The following is a 12,643-nucleotide window of genomic DNA, read 5'->3' as shown; positions in this document are numbered from 1 at the left end:
AATTTACAGTGAAGATCCATTTACTTTGCAACCCACAAATCTGTTTCAATATTACTCCTCACTACCTGTTTTTGCCAAAGTTAAAAGTTTCAGAAGGTTAAACCAGAGGCAGGAGGGTTTTCAATTGTGTTTTTTTCAGTAAGTAAAAGTTATACAACTCAAACATCAAATCAAATTAATGAAATCTAGCTTCAATCTTCTAAACTTACCTTTTTTACAATGACTCAAAACAAGAGACTACCCACACAGAAGAGGCACAGACCTTTAAATTTCTTCACAATTCAGTTCCCTCTTTAATTTTTAAAAGATACAGTAAAATGCAAGCTCTTCCATGTTTTTCAACTATATACAAGAACAGGATGTAAATGCAGCCTTGACCTACAACATTAACAATCCACACCCATTTCTGGTGAAGCAGCAAGAACAGTTAGCCACAGGCCCCTCCCCTCGGAAGCAGCTCAGCAATCAAATACTTCTGAAGCTGACTATTCAACAGGTCACCCTCTGAACCTCAGGAAGTTATGTTGCATCTGATTATATTTGCATGAAAGCTGCTAATTTACGGAACACTTGCACTACTAGAGTGCTAAGAAAAATCAACTGCTTTTATCAGTTTTCTATACCTGATTTCAGTTTGTGCTCTACCCAGAAGACAAAGATTAATTTAGAATGAAATTGATCTAGAATTGAATTTCTGTAAGCATGTCTTTAGATGTAGAGATGCAGGTTTTGTTTGGGCCAGACAGATTTAGAAAAAGGTTTTAATTCCAGTCACACACATTAGTGAGATAGCACTCATATTAATGAATAAATCAAAGGCAGCTGATGAGTAATTTTATGACGACCAAATCCATCCCTCACCCACCAAACTAATGTTATGGTCAAAAATATTCTTGCCAAAAAACAGTACAGCTGTAGATTTTATAGAAGTAAAATTTGTCATGCAATACAACAGTGAAATAAATACTAAGAATTTCACTGCTTTGCTGAAGACACCACTAGAGTTCGTTATGCAGTCACACTCGGTCAGCTGAGTGCTTCAAGAGCCACAACACATACAACAGCAGTCAAGTCAAGATTTCCAAATCATTACTGCTAACAATTAAGGTAAGACTTTGCTCTTTAAATGTAATACGGTAAATCCTCACAAACAAGAACACAGTCATTTAGCTAGCATCATCAAAAGAGATTAAAGGAGAATGTATGGTCAATATAAAGGAAACTGCATAGCAGTAGTGGAATATATGCAGTTTTATTTCAGTTAGTTTTGTTGGTTTACTGATTTTTACTCTAACTCTATCCCATATTCCTACTCGCTCTCTGAAACTCTGTATGTATGACACACAGCACTTTGTAAACAGAGATAAACCAATTATTGTTTACTATTTGTTTCATCATAGTATCTTGGAGAGACAAACATTTTCTGCTCCTCTGTCCAAAAACTGAAAGGGCACGTGAAGGATACTTATTCAGGTCATCCCAGACTTTTCATGAAAACACAAGGAAAAAAAATCATATTAAACCTGGGGAGGGATGGGGAGGGGAAATATAGGAGAAGGTGGATAAATAGCAAACTTCCATCAAATTAGAAATAGACAGCCAACACAAAAGGATAAAACCAACCGATACACTGAAGTGTTGTCCTCGGGTTATTGTACCCACCTCATATACAAACCTACACTGCTGTTGAAACCTACTGTGTCAACTCAAGGTAAGGAGACTGATCTTTAAAATCAACCAAAAAAAACCCCCCAACAGTTACCTTTTCTGTAACTGGTGTTCTTTGAGAAGTGTTGCTCATGTCTATTCCACAATAGGTGTGCATGCTCTTTCCCCTAGCAGTACCCGTAGAGGGGAGCGGCCCCCGCAACGCCTGGAATGGCACCTGCCTGGTGCGGTATAAGGGGAGCTGTGCACTCTCCCCACTCTCAGTTCCTTCTTGCCAGACAACTCCGACAGAGGGGAAGGAGGGTGGGATGCGGAACAGACACGAGCAACAGATCTCAAAGAACACCAGTTTCGGAAAAAGATAACTGTCTTTTCTTCTTCGAGTGATTGCTCATGTGTATTCCACAATAGGTGATTCCAAGCTATATCTGTTGGAGGTGGGTAGGAGTTCACAAGTTCCCAGGACAGAGGACGGCCCTGCTGAACCTGGCGTCATCCCTGGTTTGGGAGACGATCGCAACGTGTGAACCGAAGACCACATGATGGCCCTACAGATGTCCTGAATGGGGACGTGGGCCACGAAGGCAGGCAACGAGGCCTGGGCCCGAGTCGAGTGTGCCCTCACAATGGGCGGCGGGGGAACAAAGCCCTGGCTGGGATGATTTAGTTGGGATTGGTCCTGCTCTGGGCAGGGGGCTGGACTAGATGGCCTCCAGAGGTCCCTTCCAACTCTGTTATTCTACGATTCTAACACCTGCCAGCTCACAAACAGGTACGGCTGCACAAAGTGATCCAATTGGAAAGCCACTGAGTGGAAATCAGCTGGCCCCTCACGCGCTTGGCCAAGACGACGAGCAGTTGCGAGGACTTTCTGAATGGCTTGGTCCACTCGAGGAAGAAAGCCAGAGCCCGTCGCACATAGAGCGTGTGGAGACGGCACCCCTCACTTGACACGTGGGGCTTGGGGCAGAGGACCGGTAGAAAAATGTCCTGACCCATGTGATGAGCGGAGACCACCTTCGGGAGGAATGTGGGGTGTGGGCGGAGCTGGACCGTATCTTTATGAAAAACCGTGTATGGCGGCTCGGAGGTCAGGGCCCTGAGCTTTGAGACTCTCCTGGCCGACATGATTGCAACCAGGAAAGTCACCTTCCACGAGAGGTGAGACCAGGAGCACGTGGCCAGTGGTTCAAAAGGGGGCCCTGTAAGACGAGCCAACACCAGGTTCAGGTCCCACTGTGGGACCAGGGCTCTAGAATGTGGGAAAAGATGGTCCAACCCCTTGAGGAACCGGCCAGTCATAGCATGGGAAAATACGATGTGCCCCTGCACTGGCTGATAGAAGGCCGACATGGCTGCCAGTTGCACCTTGACTGATGAAGGCGCCAGACCCTGGGCTCTCAGGTGGAGGCGGTAGTCAAGAATAAGCTGGATGGGGGCAGTCACGGGAAAGACACCGTGGTCTGCCGCCCATCTAGAAAAATGGGACCACTTCGCCAAATAAGCACGGCGAGTGGAGGGCTGTCTACTTTCAAGGAGGACATGCTGAACCTGTTCTGAGCACGTCCTCTCCTTTCTGCCTAACCACTGCGCAGCCACGCCGTGAGGTAAGAGCCGCTAGGTTGGGATGGAGGAGGCAGCCCTGGTCCTGAGAGAGCAGGTCCGGGGTGGAGCGGCAACGGCCATGGCAGAGCTACCGCCAGGCCTGTGAGGGTCCTGTACCAATGTTGCCTGGGCCATGCCGGGGTAATCAGGATGACTCGGGCCTTGTCCGTCTTTATCTTCTCCAGGACCCTGCTGATTAGAGGGAGTGGGGGGGGAAGGCGTGGAGAAGCTGGCCTGACCAGGACAGGATAAAGGCATCGGAGATAGCACCCCTCCCCAGGCCCCCCTTGGAGCAGAACCGGGGACATCGCCGGTTCTGCCGAGTCACCAATAAGTCCACCTGGGGAGTTCCCCACCTTCGGAAGAGCCGGTGGGCCACTTCCGGGTGGAGGGACCACTCGTGTTGCAAGGCAAAGTCCCTGTTCAAGCAATCCACTCTCTCGTTCTGGGAGCCTGGTAGGTAGAAGGCCTTCAGGTGGATGTCGTGGGCTATACAGAAGTCCCACAGCCTGAGGGCTTCGTGGCAGAGGGCAGAGGATTGGGCCCCGCCTTCCCTGTTGATATAGAACATCAAGGCCATGTTGTCCATGAGGACCTTGACTACTTTGCCCTCAAGGTGCGAGCGGAAGGCCATACACACCAGCTGCACCGTCCTGAGTTCCTTGATGTTTATATGCAGGGTCAGGTCTTGGGCCGACCACAGGCCTTGGGTCTGAAAGTTCCCCACATGGGCCTCCCAACCCAGGTCCGACACGTCGGACACCAGTTCCAACGACAGGGCCCTGTCCCTGAACAGGACCTCTTGGAGCATGTTGTTTGGGGCGGACCACCACTGTAGGGAGGTGATCACAGAGTCCGGCACAGGACCTTGTCCATCCTGTCTGTGGCCTGGGAGAACTTCGAGGCCAACCAGAGTTGGAGTGGCCTCACCCTGAGTCTGGCGTGACGGACTCCATACGTGCACACCGACATGTGACCCAAGAGCTGCAGGCAAACCCTGGCTGTTGCCACTGGGAACTTTGAGACCGAGTCGATGAGACCTTTCAGGCTCTTGAATCCGTCTGGTGGGAGAGTGGCTGTGGCCGACACTGCGTCCAGGAGCGCCCTGATAAACTCTATGCTTTGGACCGGGACTAACGTGGATTTGGTGCTGTTTACCAACAGGCCCAAGACGGTGCATGTGGACAGTAGGAGCGCCATGTGGTCCCTCACCTGGGCCCCCCGCCATCTGCGGTAGGCCGCTACCACCGTCATGCATTTCGTAAACACCCTGGGGGCAGTGGACAGACCAAACAGGAGGACCGTGAATTTGTAGTGCTTCTGTCCCACCACGAAACGGAGGAAGCTCCTGTGCCCCTTGAATATGTGGATGTGGAAGTACAAATCCTGCAGATCGAGGGCAGCATACCAGTCCCCAGTATCCAGGGACGGGATGATAGAGGCCAGGGAAACCATGCGGAACTGGAGTTTCACCATGTACTGGTTCAGACCTCGCAGGTCCAGGATGGGTCTGAGCCCCCCTTTGGCTTTGGGATAAGGAAGTATCGGGAGTAATACTCCTTGCCCATGAACTCCTTGGGCACCACCTCTACCGCTTCTAGTCCTCATAGCCTCCCCACCTCCTGCTCGAGCACAGCCTCGTGCAAGGGGTCCCTTGCATCCCAATAGGGATGGGGGTGGGGGAGGTGGTTGGGGTGAGGAGGAAGTAAACTGGAGGGCGTAACCCTGGGAGATGGTGTTGAGGACCCATCGGTCCGAGGTTATCTGTGACCGTTCCGCGAGGAAAGCATACAACCGGTTGGAGAAGGGGAGCTTTACTGAGGGTGGATCCCTGATGAGGACTGGCGGGTTGCCCCCAAGTGGCCCGTCAAAAGCGCCTTTCCCCCACCTGCTTGCCCTTAGAGGAGCCAGGCTTAGGGGCTGGCCGAGACTGCCTCTGAGGGCGTCTCTTATAGTCCCGCTGTTTCTTGTGGGCGGCCTCATACTTCGGGAGGGCGGCCTGGGCGGGAGTCTGCTGTGGCTTGAACTTAGGTCTTGCTGGAGCCAGTATATATAGGCCCAGAGTCTGGAGGGTCATGCCAGAGAGTCTTTCATGCCATGCAGCCTTGTATCTGTCTCCTCCGCAAACAGGGCTTTCCCGTCAAATGGGAGATCCTGCATGGAGGACTGCGCCTCACTGGAAAGCCCAGAGAGCAGGAGCCATGACGCCCGTATCATGGACATCGCAGAGGCCATGGATCGTGCGGCCATATCCGCAGCATCTGATGCTGCCTGCAGCGACGCCCTAGTGGCCGCTGCCCCCTCCTCCGCTAGCACCTTGAACTCCTTTCTATCGTGCTCCTAGAGGGAGTCCTCAAACTTGGGCATGGAGCCCCACAGCACAGATTGAATTCGTACCGGCCCAGGAGAGCCTGATGATTTGCCACTCGCAACTGGAAGCTCGAAGACTAATAAATTTTCCTTCCGAAAGAGTCCAGTCTCCGAGAGTCTTTATTGTTTGGGGTCGGGGCTGGTTGACCCTGGCATTCCCTGTGGTTGACCGACTCGACCACCAGGGAGATGGGGGCCAGGTGGGTATACAAGTACTCATGCCCCTTGGTGGGTACAAAGTACTTGCATTCCGCCTTCTTAGAGATAGGGGCCAACGAGGCCGGTATCTGCCACAGGGCATTTGAAATTTTAGTCACCCCTTCATGGAGAGGCAAGGCCATCCTACCCGGTGCTGACTAGGACAGCACATTGAACAGGGAGTCTGAGGGGTCCTCCTTCTCCTCTGCCTGGAGGTGGAGGCTTGCTGCCACGCTCTTTAAGAGTTCTTGATGGGCCCTGAAGTCCTCCTGAGGGGCGGAGCCGCAATCGCCTCCTCCAGGCGGGGCAAGGAGGCTGGTGCGGTGCTCTGGGTATCGGCCAGCACTGGAGAGTCCACCACCTGGGACTCCGGGAACGGTGCTGAGGGTGGACGTCCCACCGACTCCTTCCTTGGGGGTCTGGAGAGGGAGGCCAATGGTGCTTCCGAAGCTCCGGCCACGGAGCAGGCCCCACCAGGGGCTGCGCCGAAGGCCACAGTGCCCACTGGTACCATTGGGCCAGCCACAACACTCAGTGCTGCTGCACCTGCTGCAGCACTGGCGGGCCAGCTGTTCGGTTTTGCTGGCCTGGCCCATCGAAGGACAGCTACGAATGGAGGCCGGGCTGGTGTACAATCTGCTGCTGCCTCTGGACCAGGAGGAGTGGCGGTGCCGGGGTCGACGTCGGCCACAAAACTACGATCTTGACATGGAGAACCGGTACCAACGGTACAGGCTGCTCCACCAACGGCCTCAACGGACGGACCCGTGATGGCGAGATGATGGCAATCGATGCCTGGGGCCGCAATGTCTTGGCAGAGACTTGGAGCGGGAGTCCGAGCAGGAACGGCATCAACGACCATGCCGTGACTGGCTGCGGTACCCCCTCCGAGACGAGGACCGTTGGCAGCGCCTGCCGCGGTCCCATTGATAATCGCTCCTTGAGGACTAGCAGTGCAGAGAGTCCTGGCCGGACAGAACCCAGCCAGACAGTCTGGTCGGCGTCGAGGGCGATCCACCTGGACTCTGCCCCGAGCGGTCGCTGGGTGGTGAATGGTGTCGGGAGCGTTCCCTCAACTGATACCGAGCTGGAGGCGACTGCGGAGATCCCAGCAGCGGTTTGCCTCTGGAGTGTGGAGCCAACATTGGCAGCACTCCTGGCACCGGCATGGACATAACGTCCCAGGCCGCCTCAAGGGCTTCAGGCGTGGAAGGCATCTGGACATCCGAAGAGGCCGGGCTACTCCACTCAACGTGAGTCGCAGGCCTGGGGCCCGGTGGGGAGAGAGGACTGCCCGACATGGGTCTAGCCTCTGTCCCAGATTTTCATCGGTGCCGCTGCGAAGGGGGAGTCTTCCTGGCCCTCTTGGCATGCCCCGTGAACGGGGAGCGGTGCTGACTGGTCGATGGCACCGGAGGGTCGCCGCGTACCGATGCCGCAGAGCTGGGTACCGGTTTGGAGCGGCGTGCTGGAGTCGGGGTCAGCGCCGACTCCATCAGGATGGCTCGGAGCCTAACGTCCCTTTCTCTTTTGGTCCAAGGTTTAAACGACTTGCAAATCTTGCAACTTTCGCTGACATGGGTTTCTCCCAAACAGTGCAAACAGTCTGCGTGCGGGTCACTTCTTGGCATAGAACACCTACAAGAGCTTCACAACTTAAACCCCGGAGTGCGGGGCATGCCCCAGCCCGGGCTTGCTGACTAACTAAGCTAACTAAACAGCTAACTACAGATACTAACACTGAACGAACGAACAGTACTGGGGACTGAGCTACAGCAAAGCTGGAGCAGAGTAGTTCTGAAGCACCTTCGCTGGTGACAAGAAGGAACTGACGGTGGGGGGAGCACACAGCTCCCCTTATACTGCGCCAGGCAGGCACCACTCCAAGGGTCATGGGGGGCTCTCCCCTCCTACAGGTACTGCTAGGGGGAAAACTTCCGGCACCGGTGCACATAGCGAGCACGCACACCTATTGTGGAATACACAGGAGCAATCACTCGAAGAAGAAAGTAGTGTTATGACTAAGGCTAAGATTTTGTCATGGACAATAAAATCACATAGTAACTAGTAAAAGTCACAGACAGGTCATGGGCAATAAAGAAAAATTCATGGAAGCCAGTGACCTGTCCCTGGCTTTTACTAAAAATATCCATGACAAAATGGGAAGCCGCTCGGCAGCTCGGAGCTCCACGGTGCCCATCCACCCACAGCCCGGAACTGCAGGGGTCCGGGGGGAAGGAGGGCTGCAGGGTACCCCTGCCAACCACAACAGCTCGGAGCTCAGGGGCCCACCACCTCAGGCAGCATGGGTACCCTGCAGCTCCCAGCCACCACAGACTGAAGTCATGGAATCTGTGACTTCCGCGACCTCACTGACAAAATCATAGCCTAGGCCCTGGTCTACACTAGGACTTTAGGTCGAATTTAGCAGCGTTAAATCGATGTAAACCTGCACCCGTCCACACGATGAAGCCCTTCTTTTCAACTTAAAGGGCTCTTAAAATCGATTTCCTTACTCCACCCCTGACAAGTGGATTAGCGCTTAAATCGGCCTTGCCGGGTCAAATTTGGGGTACTGTGGACACAATTCGACGGTATTGGCCTCCGGGAGCTATCCCAGAGTGCTCCATTGTGACCGCTCTGGACAGCACTCTCAACTCAGATGCACTGGCCAGGTAGACAGGAAAAGAACCGCGAACTTTTTAATCTCATTTCCTGTTTGGCCAGCGTGGCAAGCTGCAGGTGACCATGCAGAGCTCATCAGCAGAGGTGACCATGATAGAGTCCGAGAATCGCAAAAGAGCTCCAGCATGGACTGAACGGGAGGTACGGGATCTGATCGCTGTATGGGGAGAGGAATCCGTGCTATCAGAACTCCGTTCCAGTTTTCGAAATGCCAAAACATTTGTCAAAATCTCCCAGGGCATGAAGAACAGAGGCCATAACAGGGACCTGAAGCAGTGCCGCGTGAAACTTAAGGAGCTGAGGCAAGCCTACCAGAAAACCAGAGAGGCGAATGGCCGCTCCGGGTCAGAGCCCCAAACATGCCGCTTTTGTGATGAGCTGCATGCCATTTTAGGGGGTTCAACCACCACTACCCCAGCCGTGTTGTTTGACTCCTTCAATGGAGATGGAGGCAACACGGAAGCAGGTTTTGGGGACGAAGACGATGAGGTTGTAGATAGCTCACAGCAAGCAAGCGGAGAAACCGGTTTTCCCGATAGCCAGGAACTGTTTCTCACCCTGGACCTGGAGCCAGTGCCCCCCGAACCCACCCAAGGCTGCCTCCTGGACCCGCCAGGTGGAGAAGGGACCTCCGGTGAGTGTACCTTTTAAAATACTATACATGGTTTAAAAGCAAGCATGTGAAAGGATTAATTTGCCCTGGCATTCGCGGCTCTCCTGGATGTAGTCCCAAAGCCTTTGCAAAAGGTTTCTGGGGAGGGCAGCCTTATTGCGTCCTCCATGGTAGGACACTTTACCACTCCAGGCCAGTAACACGTACTCGGGAATCATTGTACAACAAAGCATTGCAGTGTATGTTTGCTGGCGTTCAAACAACATCCGTTCTTTATCTCTCTGTGTTATCCTCAGGAGAGAGATATCATTCATGGTCACCTGGTTGAAATAGGGTGCTTTTCTTCAGGGGACACTCAGAGGTGCCTGTTCCTGCTGGGCTGTTTGCCTGTGGCTGAACAGAAATGTTCCCCACTGTTAGCCACAGGGAGGGGGAGGGTTGAGGGGGTAGCCACGCGGTGGGGGGAGGCAAAATGCAACCTTGTAACGAAAGCACATGTGCTATGTACGTAATGTTAACAGCAAGGTTTACCCTGAAAGAGTGTAGCCACTGTTTTATAAAATGTGTCTTTTTAAATACCGCTGTCCCTTTTTTTTTTCTCCACCAGCTGCATGTGTTTCAATGATCACAGGATCTTCTCCTTCCCAGAGGCTAGTGAAGATTAGAAAGAAAAAAAAACGCACTCGTGATGAAATGTTCTCTGAGCTCATGCTGTCCTCCCACACTGACAGAGCACAGACGAATGCGTGGAGGCAAATAATGTCAGAGTGCAGGAAAGCACAAAATGACCGGGAGGAGAGGTGGAGGGCTGAAGAGAGTAAGTGGCGGGCTGAAGACAGGGCTGAAGCTCAAATGTGGCAGCAGCGTGATGAGAGGAGGCAGGATTCAATGCTGAGGTTGCTGGAGGATCAAACCAGTATGCTCCAGTGTATGGTTGAGCTGCAGCAAAGGCAGCTGGAGCACAGACTGCCACTACAGCCCCTGTGTAACCAACCGCCCTCCTCCCCAAATTCCATAGCCTCCACACCCAGACGCCCAAGAACACGGTGGGGGGGCCTCCGGCCAACCAGCCACTCCACCACAGAGGATTGCCCAAAAAACAGAAGGCTGGCATTCGATAAATTTTAAAGTTGTAAACTTTTAAAGTGCTGTGTGGCATTTTCCTTCCCTCCTCCACCACCCCTCCGGGGCTACCTAGGTAGTCATCCCCCTATTTGTGTGATGAATGAATAAAGAATGCATGAATGTGAAGCAACAATGACTTTATTGCCTCTGCAAGCGGTGATCGAAGGGAGGAGGGGAGGGTGGTTAGCTTACAGGGAAGTAGAGTGAACCAAGGGGCGGGGGGTTTCATCAAGGAGAAACAAACAGAACTTTCACACCGTAGCCTGGCCAGTCATGAAACTGGTTTTCAAAGCTTCTCTGATGCGTACCGCGCCCTCCTGTGCTCTTCTAACCGCCCTGGTGTCTGGCTGCGCGTAATCAGCAGCCAGGCGATTTGCCTCAACCTCCCACCCCGCCATAAACGTCTCCCCCTTATTCTCACAGATATTGTGGAGTGCACAGCAAGCAGTAATAACAGTGGGAATATTGGTTTCGCTGAGGTCTAAGCGAATCAGTAAACTGCGCCAGCACGCCTTTAAACATCCAAATGCACATTCTACCACCATTCCGCACTTGCTCAGCCTGTAGTTGAACAGCTCCTGACTACTGTCCAGGCTGCCTGTGTACAGCTTCATAAGCCATGGCATTAAGGGGTAGGCTGGGTCCCCAAGGATAACTATAGGCATTTCAACATCCCCAACAGTTATTTTCTGGTCTGGGAATAAAGTCCCTTCCTGAAGCTTTTGAAACAGACCAGAGTTCCTGAAGATGCGAGCGTCATGTACCTTTCCCAGCCATCCCACGATGTTGGTGAAACGTCCCTTGTGATCCACCAGAGCTTGCAGCACTATTGAAAAGTACCCCTTGTGGTTTATGTACTCGCCGGCTTGGTGCTCCGGTGCCAAGATAGGGATATGGGTTCCGTCTATGGCCCCACCACAGTTAGGGAATCCCATTGCAGCAAAGCCATCCACTATGACCTGCACATTTCCCAGGGTCACTATCCTTGATATCAGCAGATCTTTGATTGCGTGGGCTACTTGCATCACAGCAGTCCCCACAGTAGATTTGCCCACTCCAAATTGATTCCCAACTGACTGGTAGCTGTCTGGCGTTGCAAGCTTCCACAGGGCTATTGCCACTCGCTTCTCAACTGTGAAGGCTGCTCTCATCTTGGTATTCATGCGCTTCAGAGCAGGGAAAAGCAAGTCACAAAGTTCCATGAAAGTGCCCTTACGCATGCGAAAGTTTCGCAGCCACTGGGAATCGTCCCAGACCGGCAACACTATGCGGTCCCACCAGTCCGTGCTTGTTTCCCGAGCCCAGAATCGGCGTTCCACAGCATGAACCTGCCCCATTAGCACCATGATGCCTGCATTGGCAGGGCCCATGCTTTCAGAGAAATCTGTGTCCATGTCCTGATCGCTCATGTGACCGTTCTGACGTCGCCTCCTCACCCGGTATCGCTCTGCCAGGGTCTGGTGCTGCATATACTGCTGGATAATGCGTGTGGTGTTTAATGTGCTCCTAATTGCCAAAGTGAGTTGAGCGGCCTCCATGCTTGCCTTGGGATGGCGTCCGCACAGAAAAAAGGCATAGAACGATTGTCTGCCGTTGCTCTGACGGAGGGAGGGGCAACTGACGACATGGCTTACAGGGTTGGCTTACAGGGAATTAAAATCAACAAAGAGGGTGGCTTTACATCAATGAGTATTTCAGGAAGGACTTCATGGAGGGTTCCAATAAGAAATGGTGCACCTAAGTAATTGTTCTTATTGAAACAAGCAGGTTGATCTGGCCTCTGATTGATACATGGCTAGATTTACCTTGCTGCACCTTCTCTGTGAGTGACTGCAGTGTGACCTAGAGGAATGAGTCCCCTAGACAGGGGAGGGGGGAAGCAAATGAGTACAAAACAAATCTGGTCTATTTCTTGTTTTGATCCACTCCATCTATCTTTTATATCTTTGGCTGGCAGCAGACAGTGCAGAAGGACTGCTAGCAATCTGTATCGCCTGCCTACTCACCATAAGATGGTTCAATAGGACTGACTGCAGGACTAAAGAGAATGACCTGGTCAAGTCACTCCAAATTTAGTCCCTGCGCCCATGTCTGCCCAGGCGCTCCTGGCCGACGTGACAATGACGGCTACCAGTCGTACTGTACCGTCTGCTGCCACAAGGCAACAGGTTGATGCTGCTGTGTAGCAATGCAGTACCACGTCTGCCAGCACCCAGGAGACATACGGTGACAGTTACCTGAGCGGGCTCCATGCTTGCCGTGGTATGGCGTCTGCACAGGTAACTCAGGAAAAAAGGCGCGAAACGATTGTCTGCCCTTTCTTTCACGGAGGGGAGGGAGGGAACGGGGGCCTGACAATATGTACCCAGAACCATCCAC

At 52.7% G+C, this 12,643-nt stretch overlaps 2 protein-coding genes across 37 annotated transcripts in view; both read right to left on the bottom strand.

Annotated features, from left to right (window-relative positions):
• Positions 1-8,244, bottom strand: part of LOC119563984 — a 29,113-nt gene extending 20,869 nt beyond the window's left edge. The window contains exon 1 of the mRNA XM_037881886.2: positions 210-8,244. Within this exon, the coding sequence (XP_037737814.2) occupies positions 3,470-4,531 (1,062 nt within the window). The 5' untranslated portion in view covers positions 4,532-8,244 and the 3' untranslated portion in view covers positions 210-3,469. The remainder of the gene's footprint in view (positions 1-209) is intronic.
• EPB41 (erythrocyte membrane protein band 4.1) overlaps positions 1-12,643 on the bottom strand; it is a 198,699-nt gene that overhangs the window by 127,159 nt on the left and 58,897 nt on the right. The gene's annotated exons all lie outside the window — the stretch shown is intronic.

The sequence above is a fragment of the Chelonia mydas genome, chromosome 19 (genome assembly GCF_015237465.2).
Source record: "Chelonia mydas isolate rCheMyd1 chromosome 19, rCheMyd1.pri.v2, whole genome shotgun sequence".
In the NCBI taxonomy this organism is placed as follows: domain Eukaryota; kingdom Metazoa; phylum Chordata; order Testudines; family Cheloniidae; genus Chelonia; species Chelonia mydas.
The sequence above is the reverse complement of the archived record's forward strand: the minus strand, read 5'-3'. Positions and strand labels throughout refer to the sequence as shown.